This window comes from Pantherophis guttatus, chromosome 6 (assembly GCF_059756535.1).
Source record: "Pantherophis guttatus breed Tessera chromosome 6, ASM5975653v1, whole genome shotgun sequence".
In the NCBI taxonomy this organism is placed as follows: domain Eukaryota; kingdom Metazoa; phylum Chordata; class Lepidosauria; order Squamata; family Colubridae; genus Pantherophis; species Pantherophis guttatus.
The window spans coordinates 90,586,200-90,601,344 of record NC_142068.1 but is presented as its reverse complement, the minus strand read 5'-3'; the positions used below and the strand labels follow the sequence as shown (position 1 = coordinate 90,601,344).

Below are 15,145 nucleotides of genomic sequence, written 5' to 3'. Positions count from 1 at the left end.
TTTCTTGCCTTCTTGTTTTGTTATCTATTCTTGGGCTCCCAGCCATCAGAAAATGTAAAAATGTAAACTGCAATGGCCATGACATCTATTAAACACAACGCTTGACTAGCAATTTTAACAAGGTATTTCGCTGCATTTCATAATATATTGGCCTAATAGATATGTACACTGTTATATGAGAAATTGAGTTACAATGTCGTTCTCTAGGGAGCTGAGTGCAGCGTTTCTGTGAAGCTACTAGCCAAATGATGGCAATTTCCTCCAAAGAAGAGAGATATACTAATAACAATCTGGTTTGACATTCTTCAAGGTGGCATTTCTCCCTCCTTAATAAGAGTTTTCCTTCACTATTCTGCTGGTTTTAAAAGGTGAAAGGTAAGATCAAGAAGTAGGAAAAAAGCCGAGTTTAAACAAGTATTTAAAAAAACCCACTCATGAACTAGATGAAGGTCTAAAAATCCAATATTTTCATTTGATTTGAATTGATTTAAATGTTCCAAAAGTTCCAGGTATTGAAATACTATCTGGACGCCCATGCTTCACTACGAAACTATGTGCTCGGGTTTGATAAATTGACACTTACAGTCTGAAACTTAATGTAGAATGTGTAACTCCATAGCATCAGAGTGTGTTAATATATTGCAACTGGCAGTTGGAACAGAGGGGGAAGGGGAGTAGAATGTCCCGGCCTGCAGCATCCCTCAGTATTCATCTGGCTAGCATTCTGTCAATGTGTGAGAGAGTTGAGGGGTGTTTGGAAACTCAAACAGTATTTGCTGTGTGAGCAAGAAGGAGACAGGAAGGAGGCTGGGCATGGCTTAGCTCAACTGTTCTGTAGTAAAGCTGCTTGCTGCTGTGAAAGTAAAACTGAAAGTGAAACTCCTCTCCTCTACTTGTGTTTTGCATTTGGAACAGATTTCTTTTGAGGCACTTGATAGAGAATTTAGTTATCTGCACTCACAGTATTAAATATCTGGGGGTGCAGATAATTAACAATCTGAATTGGTCTCTCCATAGGTCATCCTTAGTGAAGCATGCAAACCAGCATCTGTATTTCCTGCATTGGATGAGGAGAGCACCTCTTTCTCCTTTTATCCTGGCCACTTTCTACAGAGGCATGATTGAGAGCATTTTAACAAACCGCATCCCTGTCTGCTTTGGTGGCAGCAGCACCTCGGATAGAAAGTCCCTACAGAGAGTGGTGAGGACAGCCGAGAAGATTATAGGAAGCTCACTTCCTGTTATTCAGGATACTGCTTATAAGGGCTATGTGCTTAGAGCTCAAAGTATTGTGAGAGACCCCACACACCGACTTTATGGTCTGTTTCTGTTGCTCCCATCTGGGAGGAGGTTTCAAAGTATATATAGCAGGACTGCCCAATTCTGTAACAGCTTTGTTCCCTATGCCAATCTGTCTGGTACACTTACAAGATTCGTTTTTCTTGCCATGTACATATATACATCTGAACTAGACTGTGTTGTTTCTCTTTGTCATGTAATATATGTGGGTATATGCATGATTTTGTATTCATTCATTCATTCTGTCATGGTTATGCAGTGTATTTTGGAGATGCTGACCCTTTGAGAGCTGTATGCAATGAAACTTTGTTTTAATGTATGTCAGTTATTGTACATTCAAAGTAACAATAAAGTTATTCTATTCTATTCTATTCTATTCTATTCTATTCTATTCTATTCTATTCTATTCTATTCTATTCTATTCTATTCTATTTCCATTCCATTCCATTCCATTCCATTCCATTCCGGATGCATGGTACAATTATGTAATAATTCAGAAATAGTTCAGAATAGGTGCTTTGGAGTCCAAAGATAGAACTCACTGCAATTCTGTCAAGTTACTGTGTCTCTTCCCTGGATTTCACATTGGTTTTGACATGATTGCAGGAATGACCAGGGAGCATAGACTTTTTTGAGGACCTGCTGACAAATGCTCATGTGTTTCTCTTCAAACCTAGATCACTGACCAACTCTAATGGAAAAGACATTTTATTACATCTGACGTGATGAAACAATGAGCAAAGAAAATTGACAAATGAAATTAAATAGCAATGAATGCTATTTGAGGAAGGAAGGAAGGAAGGAAGGAAGGAAGGAAGGAAGGAAGGAAGGAAGGAAGGAAGGAAGGAGAGGAAGGGAGGGAGGGAGGGGAGGAGGGAGGGAGGGGAGGAAGGAGGAAAGCAGAGGAAGGGAGGGAGGGGAGAAGGGAGGGAAGGAGGAAAGCAGAGGAATAGAGGGAGGAAGGGAAGGAGGGGGCAGGGAGGGAAGGAAGGAAGGAAAGAAGGAAGAAAGAAGAGGATGGAGGAAGGGAAGGAAGAAAGCAAGGGAAGGGAGGGAGGGAGGTGAGAGGGAGGGAGGAAAGGAAGGAAAGACAGAAGGAGGAAAGCAGAAGAAGGCAGGGAGGGAGCTGGGGGAGGAAGGGAGGGAACGTGGGAGGGAGGGAGGAATGGGAGGCAGGGAGGCAGGGAAGGAAGGAAGGAAGGAAGGAGGCTTTTTTAATGGGACAACCGATTTTAGATTGCTGTTACATCATCATATCTCTTTTCCTGCTTCTGCGTCTATAATCATCTCCTTTCCATCCTAGATCCCACTTACATTTCCTAAATTAAATGATTTTTAAGAAGTGAGAGGAAAGTTATGTAAAGTTAGAAGGCAATTTCTTTTGAGTGTGTGTGTAATTTTTCTCCAACAGCATGAAAACAGCATGCTGTTTTCAAAAAGATGTATCAAATTAAATGCAACCAGGTGCCACATACCGCATTTCGTACACTAGTATATGCTTTCCTGTTGAGGGATTTTGTAACTTGTTAGCTAACATAATTACTGTGTATTTTACTTTGTATTTTAAACACAGTTACTCCCTATTTTAATCTGACTTACTTTTTCTCTCTTTTAAAATAGTGATAAGGTTTTATGAAAACCATTAGACTGGAATGGGGGAAAACTTTTTATGGATTGATGGTTAGCATCTAACACTGCTTAACTGAAAAGATAAGCTACAGAAGGATGTGTGGTACTATCTGCTTGCAAGGAAAAAATCTGTTCATGATAACACATCTGATTTGTTTCTTCATGAATTTCAAACAAACTTTGTAGCTGATTTACTGGGCAAGGAGAGGTTGTTACTCTTATCTTGTCCAACCAACTTTCCTCTTTTATTTTGTTTTTTTTCTTATGTTAACTATAATGCATGACTTCATTCCCACTCGCGCTAGTAATACTATTACTAAATTTGCAGATGATAGAACAGTGGTGGGACTCATCTCTGGAGGGGAGGATGAGTCTGCCTATCGAGATGAGATGGACTGGTTGCTTGCATGGTGTGGAGACAATAACTTGGTCCTTAACACCAATAAGACCAAGGATCTTATAGTGGACTACAGAAGGAACAGATTAGACATTCAGCCTTTGTTTATCAATGGAGCAAATGGCCAGTTTTAAGTTTTTGGATGTTAACATAAAAGAGGACCTGACCTGGGGCGCTCACATTGCAGCACTGGTCAAAAGGGCCCAGCAGAGATTACACTACCTGAGACTTCTCAGGAAACAACAACTGAATGAAAAACTGCTGGTGACCTTCTACTGCTGCACCATAGAGAGTATTTTAACTTACTGCATCTGTGTATGGTTTGCCAATTGCACAGTGGCAGATAGGACAGCGCTCCAGAGGGTGAACGTCATTGCCCAGAGGATCATTGGTTGCCCCCTCCTCTCTTTGGAAGATTTCTATAGCTCCCGCTACCTTAAGAAAGTTCAAAACATTCTTAAAGATCCATCTCATCCTGAGCACCCTTTTTTTTTTTTTGAACTATTACCATCTGGCAGACGGTACAGGATAATAAAAACAAAGACAAAGAGGCCGAAAAACAGATTCTATCCCAGATTGGTAATTATATTAAATTCTACTGTATAGTGCAATATTAATGCAATATTGGGTTTTTAATTCAATTGTATAGAATGTGAAGGATGTGTGTTTGTGTTTTATTTTTATAATTATAATGCACACTGAAGATGGCATTTAATTTCGTTGTATGAGGTGCAGTGACAACAAAGTAAACTAAAAAACTAAAAAAAAAAAACACCACTGTAAAACGGGATGTAAGCTAAGGATCGGGGTTCCGTCTTTGAATGAGAGGAATCCCTTTTGTCTGAATATTCTGATAAATTGAAATAAAATGATATTTTTGTCTCTCTCTGTGTCTCCCTGGAAAACACACCTTCACTATCTCGTACAACAAGTTATAAGAATATCATTTAAACCACAACCAATGATTTCTATGCACAACAGTGTGTCATTCGTCCATTACGTGGCAGCTAATTGTTGGTCTCAAACTTAGTCGCCTTGAGTCTTTGGAGAAAGGCGGCATACAAGTTGGACAAATAATAATAATAATAATAATAATAATAATAATAATAATAATAATAATAATAATAATCTTTATTACAGCCACGCAGCCAGAAAATGTTGATTCCCCCAAAGACATTTTATGTGTTTGTGTTCACACGTGTTCACATCTCAGGTGAAAAAAAAAAATGAAGTATAATTCAGGCACATGGAAACTTCTATCAGTCCTGAAAATTTCAACAAAAACCCCAGCTCCTCGCTACAACTCTTGTTTCCCTTGACATCAGCACACTGAAGCGCCGTTTAGGATATAATGTGTGTAATAATCCTGGCCATTAAAGGGCAGAGCATTCAGTTACAAATGGAACTATAGATGCAGTTACCAACCATATAAAGATAAACCTTAATCATAAACCAACAAAACATGACTATAATTATATTGCAGAACCAAAAAACAAACAAAGAAACCACCACATTATGTTCAGACTGTGGTATCCTTTATCATAATAATATTTTTATCACCCAACCATGAAGGTCATCACCAGGTACTGTTCACCACAAAAGAAAATATGACTTAATTTCAGCATCCTGCATGTCTCGATAGATGGGATAATACCAGGGAAGAACCTCGGATGAAATTCACATTGCAGGATATTGCCAGGAGTCAAGCAACGTTATATTAGGGCACACATCGCATGGTATGATAGTTCCCAAATAAGCCACAATATATTCATTAGTTTCAGTAGTTACACATATAAACGCATTGCCATTTTCATGGGGATTCCTCCAGTTTACACTTCCCTATACAGGTAGTCCTTGAGTTACGACCACAATTCAGCCCAGAATTTATGTTGCTAAGTGAGACATTTGTTAAGTGAGGTTTGCCCCATTTTATGACTATTTCTTGACACCGTTGTTAAGTGAATCATTGCATTTGTTAAGTTAGCAACATGGTTGTTAAGTGAATCTGGATTCCCCATTGATTTTGCTTCTCAGAAGGTCGGCAAAGGGAATCACGTGATTTCCCCCTCCCCCCGGACACTGCAACCATCATAAATGTGAGTCAGTTGCCAAGCAGAGGAATGTAAATCATGTGATTATGGGGAAATATGCTGCAATGGCCATAAGGGTGAAAAATGGCCATAAGTCATTTTTTCAGTGACGTTATAATGTTGAGTGGTCACTAAATGAACTGTCGTAAATCAGAGGACTCCCTGTATTGTGATTTCTTTTTTTAAGAACAGAAATGTGGGACTATAATTCGCTGCCTCTTCTTCCATTTAAGAAGAAGAGAAGGAGGATTACAAAAACAATTACAAAAATCACTTTCCCAATGGCTTTGAAAACATAGCTGGAAAACTGGGGTTGTTTTAATGGATCTCGATTTATACGCAAATGATAAAACGTAAAGCTTTGAGCTTAAGTAAAAAAAACAAAACAAAATCAAGCCACATAAAAACTCACAACTACATTAGCAAAACGTGGAGGAAAAGTATTCGAGTACTTACTTTGACGAATCTATGAAGTATATTACAAGAGCACCAATACTAAGAGCAAAAACTAAAACGACCTGTAAAAAACAAGAAGAAGAAGAAGAAGAAAAAAACGCAGTCATTTGCGGTGTCAAAGCATTTATCATTCAAACAAAGGAACAGGAAAGGACGTGAAATTTGGTGGTGCCATTTTAATGGTCTTCTGCTTCACGGAAGTGAACATTGCTACACAAAGCTTGACAAAGCTAAGGACGTGTTTAAAAGATATGCAAGCTGACATACCCCTTAGCACTGCGGTGCGTGAGGCAGAAAATCCATGTTATGTCCAGTGGTGCTAGTATAATAATAAACCCAATAATTGACCATTTGCTGCCCTGTAATATTATGGCAAATCCACCAGTTAAGGTACCTTGCCTCCCCCCTTGTATGAGCAACATTAACTGTGTTAATTAGACATTTAAAGGAGGATCTTTGGAGCTCAGGATTGGAACTGTATGAGGTTCTTGGGGCTCTCTGAGCTTGGTTTTTTTTCCCCCTTTTCTTGCAGATACGAAATGTCTGCAAGAAAACAAGCAGGCTCAGAGAGCACCAAGGAGCCCATTAGAAGCTAAGGTGCTTTTTCAAGAGGCAACTGGACTTTCTGGTTTTCCTTTTTTCTTTGAAGACCTTTCGCTTCTAATCCAAGAAGCTTCTCCAGCTCTTCTTGCAATTGTTAAATTTTTCTCTCTAGGAAGTCAAATTCTTTTTTAAAAAAATGAAAGTTTGTTTCTTAATTTTATTTTTAAATTTTATTTTCAGGCTAAATTGTTCTGCGTGAATAAGGCTGCTAGGATACTAGAATTAATTCTGTGGCTTGAAAGAAATTCTGGCATATCATAAAGAATCACGGACCAGATTATCCAGAGATATAAGCCTTTCCTTTGAGATATTGACTCCATGAGGCTGTCTCTCTTACCCACCCAATGCTCCCATGCTCTCTCCAGGAGATAATTCAACAAAAATATTTACAAAATACCTATCGTGTTTTCCCCAAAATAAGACCTTGCTTTTTTTTTAACCCTGAAATAAGGGCTTGGCCTTATTGCCATGCACTCAAAAGCCCGATTGTCTTATTTTGGGGGAAAACAGGGTAGTTTTAAAAGATGAGGGGCATTGGGAGAACGGGAGATATTTGTGGGAAAAGTATAGATAGGAGTCTATTACAGAGAGTGTGGCCCTCCCATATCACTATTTGTAATTTCCCAACAGGATGGTCATGTAGAAATAGTGATGGTTCAACGGTTAAAGATAAAGAGCTGGATCTCTTTGAAAATCCATTACGTGGCAGCTAAATTTGGTCTCAAATTTAGTCTTTATTACAGCCGCGCAGCCAGAAAATGTTGATTCCCCCAAAGACGTTTTGCGTGTTTGTGTTCACACGTGTTCACATCTCAGGTGAAAAAAAATAAATTCAGTGAAAAGTATAATTCAGGCACATGGAAACTTCTATCGGTCCTGCAAATTTCAACAAGAACTCCAGCTCCTTGCTACAACTCTTGTTTCTCTTGACATCAGCACACTGAAGCACCATTTAGGATATAATATGTGCAATAATCCTGGCCATTAAAGGGCAGAGCATTCAGTTACAAATGGAACTATAGAATGCAGTTACCAACCATATAAAGATAAACCGTAATCATAAACCAACAAAACATGACTATAATTTTATTGCAGAACCAAAAAACAAACAAAGAAACCACCACATTGTGTTCAGACTGTGGTATCTTTTATCATAATAATATTATTATCACCCAACCATGAAGGTCGTCACCAGGCACTGTTCACCACAAAAGAAAATACGACGTTCTTCAAAGAAAAAGAAAAACCAGAAAGTCCAGTTGCCTCTTGAAAAAGCACCTTTGGGACAACCATGACATGGATGACTGAGAATCTCCATAAACCCCATTAGACATTTCTCATGGGAACATTTACAGGTTCTCCCAAGAGAGGCATTTCTTCAGGTAAAGATAAACCATGTTTGACTCTAGGGGGTGATGTTCATCTCTGTTTCTTAGCCGAGGGAGCCAGTGTTGTCCAAAGACTCTTGTGTGGTCATATGGCCAGCATGCCGAGGCGCACAGAACACTGTTACCTTCCCAGTGTAGTGGTACCTATTTATCTACTCGCATTTCCATGCTTTTGACCTGCTAGGTGGGCAGAAGCTGGAGCAAGGAACGGGGGCTCATTCCATCGCGCGACGCTTGGGTCTGAAACCCAAGCTGACAATCTCTTTATCCCTAACCATTGAGCCATCACTATTTCTACATGACCACCCTGTTGGGAAATTACAAATTGTGATGTGGGAGGGCCACACTTTCTGTAACAGACTCCTATCTATACATTTCCCACAAATATCTCCCATTGTCCCAATGCCACTCGTTTTTCAAAACTAGGCATTTTGTAAACATTTTTGTTGAATTATCTCCTGGAGAGAGCATGGGAGAATTGGGTGGGTAAGAGAGACAGCCTCATGAAGTCAATATCTCAAAGGAAAGGCTTATATCTCTGGATAATCTGGTCAGTGATTCTTTTTGATATGCCAGAATTTCTTTCAAGCCACATAATTAATTCTAGTATCCTAGCAGCCTTATTCACGCAGAACAATTTAGCCTGAAAATAAAATGGGCAGAAATAAACTTCCTTTTTTTAAAGAATTTGACTTCCTAGAGAGAAAAGTTGACAGTTGCAAGTTGATAGCTATTTGATTTTTTTGCATTTATATAACATCAAAAGCAATTTTTATAATTTCCTTTATTCTATATACAGCATATTACTTCCATTCATTCTACAAGTTCTAGGTAAAGCTATGGATGTCAATGTTTTCTTTCAATACATGTGCCGTTGTGATAATATAAGGATATGAGAAAATACTTCAAAAGCATTACACAGAGCTTTAGAATAAATAATACCTTACATACAGAGACCCTGTTCTTGTACAAGTGAGTTAATAGAAGCATTGGTTGTTAATCTCACTGAATGCAAGATACTTGTAATTTGTAGAATAATGTTTTGCTTAAGTTTTGGTTTACACCAGGAGTGAAATTCACTTACCTTCCCTACCGATTCGCCAATGAGCATGCGTGTGCTGTTGTCTGCGCATGCGCAAAGGCTTAAAATGTCACAAAAAAGTGACATCATGACATCTGCACGGGTGGGCGGAGCCTCCCTCAGCTGCCACTACCGGTTTGCCCAAACCGGATAGAACTGGTTGGATTTCACCCCTTGTTTACACATATCAAAGCTTGCATAGGTAGAACTGAGAATGCTGTGAAATGATACAGTAACGAACAACCAGTAACAGATAATTAAGACCTTGATTTCAAATGATGGAAAGAAAATTCAGTGTGTTAGATCAAAATGGGAATCACCTTTCTAAAAACACAGATATACAGATTATTAAAAGAGTCAAGAAATGTATTTATAAGCGCATAGGCGTAACGGGGAGCAAAACCTGCTTTGGGGAAAGGGCTCAAAGCAGAGGTGGTATTCAGCTGGTTCGGACAAGTTCTCCCAAACCGGTAGCGGAAATCATGGATGGCACCCACTTCAGCTCTATGCCGTCCTATTTAGGCATGTTTTTGAAGCTGGGTGCATGCACGGAAGGTGTGTGCGCCCACAAAGCACATGCACAGAAGACCGTGCATGCACGGATGTGGCACATGCTAGTGAAGTGTAAATGCATGTACATGCACTCACATTTGTGAACCGGTAGGGAAAGTAAGTGAATACCATCCCTGGCTCAAAGCCTGGGGAATTAAACAAAGCTTGATTTTCAATCTCCTGTTTCTCAGAAGAAATATATCGGGATTGGATAAAAATCAAGGAGTGATGCCTGAACCGTACAAAAGAGGCAATGCTAGATGCAACAGGCTGTTTTTAAGGCATCTCCTTATAGCCCATTAAACTCAGGGACGTCAGAATGAAATTTGACAGCTGAACACATCGCTTCCACTCGTTTCCTGCTAACTTACTGTGGCTAAAGAGAAGAAAGAGTCCGAATGGATGAAAATCAATATTATACAAACACATTTACTCTCCAGCTATTCCTTTTCAAGGTAAGCAATGTTAGGTAGAGGTCAGAAAGGAGTTAAGAAATAGCCTGGCAAACCAATTAAAGGCATGAGATAAGAAAAAGAAAAAAAATGTGAATTTACCCCAAACCGTTCATTATTTTTTTTTTACAAACGTTTCTATACTTGCTTCCATCCATATAGATTTTTGGCATCTATACTTCTGGCTTTCCCAGTTGCAATGTATGGCTGTGAAAGTTGGACCATAAGAAAGGCTGAGCGCCAAAGAATTAAGGCCTTTGAACTCTGGTGCTGGAAAAGACTCCTGTGAGTCCCTTGGACTGCAAGGTGATCAAACTGGTCAGTCCTAGAGGAGATCAACCCTGACTGCTCTTTAGGAGGCCAGATCCTGAAGATGAAACTCAAATACTTTGGCCACCTAATGAGAAGGAAGGACTCACTGGAGAAGAGCCTAATGCTGGGAAAGACCGAGGGTAGAAGAAGAAATGGATGGCAGAGAATGAGGTGGTTGGATGGAGTCACTGAAGCAGTCGGCATGAGCTTAAATGGACTACGGGGAATGGTAGAGGACAGGAAGGCTTGGAGGAACATTGTCCATGGGGTCGCAATGGGTTGGACACAACTTCACAACTAACAACAATGACTTCTGGCTTCTTTCTTTCTAGAATTTCAGAAACTCCATCCAATTGTGACTTTCTCTTGACCCATCCATTCTTCCTTGGCGTTTGGCACTCCCTATGTAAAAAGGAACACTTCAAGCACCACAAAGCTCACTACAGCACAACCAGCACAAGCTATACACAAGGATGACACTGCCATACATCAAAAACATCTCAGAAACAACCAACAGACTATTGACAATGACATGGGATTACAAGAGCACACAAACCAAGAAAAGCCAAATAAAACATCTTAAGTAAACCAAAAGAGTCAGGAGACCCAGGAAAAAAGGAAAGAAAGAAAGAAAGAAAGAAAGAAAGAAAGAAAGAAAGAAAGAAAGAAAGAAAGAAAGAAAGAAAGAAAGAAAGAAAGAAAATACTGTATACACACACACACACACACACACACACACACACACACACACACACACATATAAAACCCAAGAATCAACTACAATATACAGTGTAAGGACTGCAACAGTCACTAAGTAGGACAGACTGGCAGAAGTCTAGCAAAGCACATCCATGAACACCAAGTAGCAGTCCAAGACATGATGGAACTTTTTCATTACACAATACAGGTAGTCCTCGACTTACGACCATAACAGAGCCCAAGATTTCTGTTGCTAGGTGAGAAATTTGTTAAGTGAGTTTTTATGACCTTTCTTGCCAGTTCTTCAGTGAATCCCTGCAGCTGGTAAATTAGTAACCCCGTTGCTAAGTGAATGTGGCATCCCCATGGGCTTTGCTTGTCAAAAGGTCGCCAAAGGGGATAACGTGATTCACGGGTCACTGCAAACCGTCGTAAATATGAGCATTTTTTCCTCATTTTTTGTAGAAAACGTAAATATCTCATTTTTTCTACATTTCACTTTTCTTCTTTATACTGTAACTGCTATTCTAATAGCAAATCCTCCATAAAAGTTATTTCATTACATTCTTGATTAAATTATCTTTCCATTGATAATATAATTTTATGATACTACAAAAAAAAAAAAAAGTGGTGTTATTAGCTAGTTTTAGAAAAAACACTTTTCCCAAAAGGTTTCCACAATTTTGGCCACTACTGTATGTTCTGCAAAGAACACGAAGTAGGACAACAATCCAAAATTCATAAATTATCATCAGCAGGAGGCGATGGATGAATGGCTGGATGTATAAAGGCAACAGGAAGGAATCAAGCTGAAAATATTTCAGTAGCTAGAAAATAAATGTTTGCAAACAAATGCTCATAACAATTAACCTTGAAAATAAATGTTTGCAAACAAATGCTCATAACAATTAACCTTGAAGCAACATTTTAAAAAGCTGAAAAGGCCTATGAAATATATTTTTGAAGACATACATGTCAAGTTGTTTCGTTTTCAAAAAAGAATTACTGTCTTTATTTCCTGGCAAGTATCCCATAAACCAGAAACTTTTTTCCCCCTCCAATCTGTAACAGATGTTCAGCTCTCACCCCCCCTCAAAACCCTCCTATCCTATAATTTGTTTTGCTAGGTGATATCTGGAAGGCTTAACATTTTATGGGAAAGAAACGCAGCTGCTGGAAACCTGATTACTCTATATGATTATGCTGTAACCTCTGTAAAGCACTTTTTGAAATATAAAAGAGCAAGATCACTGGGGAATTAAAATGTTCCTCTGCTAGTTTCTCTTTTTTAAAAATAATAATAATAATAATAATTTAGCAAAATGATTAAAAACAAAAATGAACAAAAGAGGGGGAAAAAATAGAAAACAGAATTGTTTGGTTACTTACAGAACCTGAGATATATAAAAGAAATATAAAGTTAAAACTATGAGATATAATAAAATCTCATATTTCTGTCTTTGATATCTGTGCATGTGCTAATATTTCACGTTCTGGTTCAGAATATAAATTAAACTGAAGAAATTCATAAAAATCCCTGAAATATTTTTTCCCTCTACCAACAAAACTCAAAATTGCTCCATCATGATATCCATGTCATTTCGTAAGAGGGAAAAATCTTCAACTTCCATGCCTATACTCAATTTATATTATTTTTCTATGCACAAAGTCAAGAATATATGAGGCCAGGAATAAATGCTATTTGCTATGGAGCTTCGGTGCAGTTATAGTATTAGTTATAGCATACATATGTGCAAGCTGAAAGGAAGGTTTATAATCCATCTCCTAAACCTACTGGGGATTTAACATCTCTCAGTCCTGTTAATATTATGGGAAGAATTAACTATGTCCGTAATATTATCCTGCAGAGATCAGTAGACCTCACTAGAGCTTATCTTGTCAAAACTCTACCAAATCTTCTCTCTACATGAACAAGGTCAGTGATGGCGAACTTTTTCGGCACCGAGTGTCCAAACCAGAACACATGTGCATGTGGATGCATATGCACACCTGGTCTGCTGGAAATCTGAACACTAGCTGGCCGGCACACGCATGTGTTTTTGGGGCTGTTTTCCAGGCTGTTTTCTGGCCTTTGTTCAGTCTGTCTTTGGCCTGAAAAATGGCCTGAAAACAGCTGGAAAATGGCCTGAAACACGGCCTGTTTTTTGGCTGTTTTGGGCCATTTTCAGGCCACTTTCTGGTGCTCCAGCACCTGCGAAAACCAGTTGGCCGATGCACATACGTACGCCGAAAACCAGAAGAGTAACTGGCGACAGTGCGCATACCCAATCTATTATATAGGGCTGAGCAGGGTGGACTTGATTTCAAACAAGTCAATTTAAATCACAATTTAAATCACTAGTAATAAGGCTTGATTTAAATCAACTCAATTTAAATCATAGTGTTTAAAGAATAACTGTCATCTCTGTCCCACAGCGGCTCCTCCTCTGACACGCTGTTGACTCACCGACTGTCCCATTCACTTTAATGGGATGGCTGGTAATGCAGCAGGGACACAACAAGGTGAGGGACATGGCAGGCAGCAGGTGAATGGATGCCCGCTAACAGGCGCTGCCATGATGGATCTGAAGTGACAGGTGCTCTTCAATATTATATTTATAACCTGCCTGGAAGGTTTCATTTTTACTGCTTGCCCTTCCTCCTCACACTTAGAGCCTGGTGGTATAGATGCATTTCTCTTCAAACAATCATACCATTTGGAGTGTGCATAGATTTGCAAAACAATGGGATAGAGGAATATTCCTGAATTTTGTTTTATGATTTATATCTCATGGTTACTGTGAAATTGTGTGAATGCATCAATGCAGTGCATGTTCTCTCAGCTTGCAGAGCTTGGATTCATTGAATGAGTTTACCAAAAATGTAAATATTTACATTTACAATAATGCTGCATAACTAAGCCCCATTTCATGCTGACTAAACTAAACTATTAATGTATTTTAAATAGAAAAGTATCTTTAGATAGATTTTTACTCTGAAAGCATTTTATTAAAATAAATTTGATAAAAAAAATTAAAAATCCGATTTAAATTTAAAAAAATCTGATTTAAATAAAAAAAATCCGATTTAAATAAAAAAATCTGATTTTTTAAAAAAAAATCATTACTTTTATCCATGCTGGGGCTAAGGTAGTAAACCTGTGCACAAGAGGTTGGTAGCCCTTGGTGTCATTTTATTTTCATTTCAGAAAGAGCAGAGATGGTGCAGGCCTCTCAAACCACCATTATTTCTTCTCTTCACCTGACTTTGATGGTTTCCTATGGTCCAGGTGTCAAAACACTGTATAAAGGCATGGTGGAGTATTTGCTACAATAATAATATATGCTATTAGGCTGCTGGATATACCAATGAAAGAGGAAAAAAAAAACAGGTTAAAGGTCTGATTTCCTGAGCTCCGGATATAATTTGTTTAAAATTCCTAGATCAGGCAACCTTAAACACTCAAAGAGCCATTTGGACCTGTTTACCACAGGAAAAAAAAAACACCGGGAGCCACAAAACCTTCCCCCTGCCTGACTATTTCTTGAGCAGCCACAAAACTAGCATATGTAGTTGAATTAAATGTTCTGTTTTCTTCTGAAACTTTTCTTTTCTTGGATTTATCCATGATTGGCCTACCGGGGGTTGAAAAGCTCAATAAATCATGTGCCGGCAGGTGTCACACATTGGTAGTTGTGACGCATATTTGAGTGACAGGGAGCTGCAGCAGAGGGGTGAAAGAGCCACATGCGGCTCCAGAGCCGGAGGTTGCTGATCCCTGGCCTAGATTAATCCAGTAGTGTGATATTCTAGTGTTTGTTCCTCAATTTGCGTAATGTAAATACCTCTCAAGTGGGCCTGGAATGACTAATATGGATTTGCCCCTCTTCAGCTATCACTGTATATCCTGAAAAGACTAGTTACAATAAGATGAAAGATTTATATTGAGAGCCAAATAAGTCAAGTATAAATAAATCAAGTATTCTCCAATATTCTCAGGCAGTTTCCCAAAACCTGATGCCCTCTAATTTCCAGAGATCATGACAGCTGCAGTCTAAAATACCCAGCATATGTAACCCAAGGATCTCTGGGATTTTCATTTGTCTCCTTATGGGTTATTTGCTTATATTCAGTAGAATGCAAGACTGAAGGGAAAAGCCATTGTTTTAAGGTGATGGCTCACTAAA

At 38.8% G+C, this 15,145-nt stretch overlaps 1 protein-coding gene across 24 annotated transcripts in view; it reads right to left on the bottom strand.

The window, feature by feature from the left end:
* Window positions 1–15,145, bottom strand: part of KCNMA1 (potassium calcium-activated channel subfamily M alpha 1) — a 640,154-nt gene that overhangs the window by 337,441 nt on the left and 287,568 nt on the right. For all 24 annotated transcript variants that reach the window (XM_087871898.1, XM_087871899.1, XM_087871900.1 and 21 more), the window contains exon 3: window positions 5,872–5,933. In XM_087871898.1, the coding sequence (XP_087728024.1) occupies window positions 5,872–5,933 (62 nt within the window). The remainder of the gene's footprint in view (window positions 1–5,871; window positions 5,934–15,145) is intronic.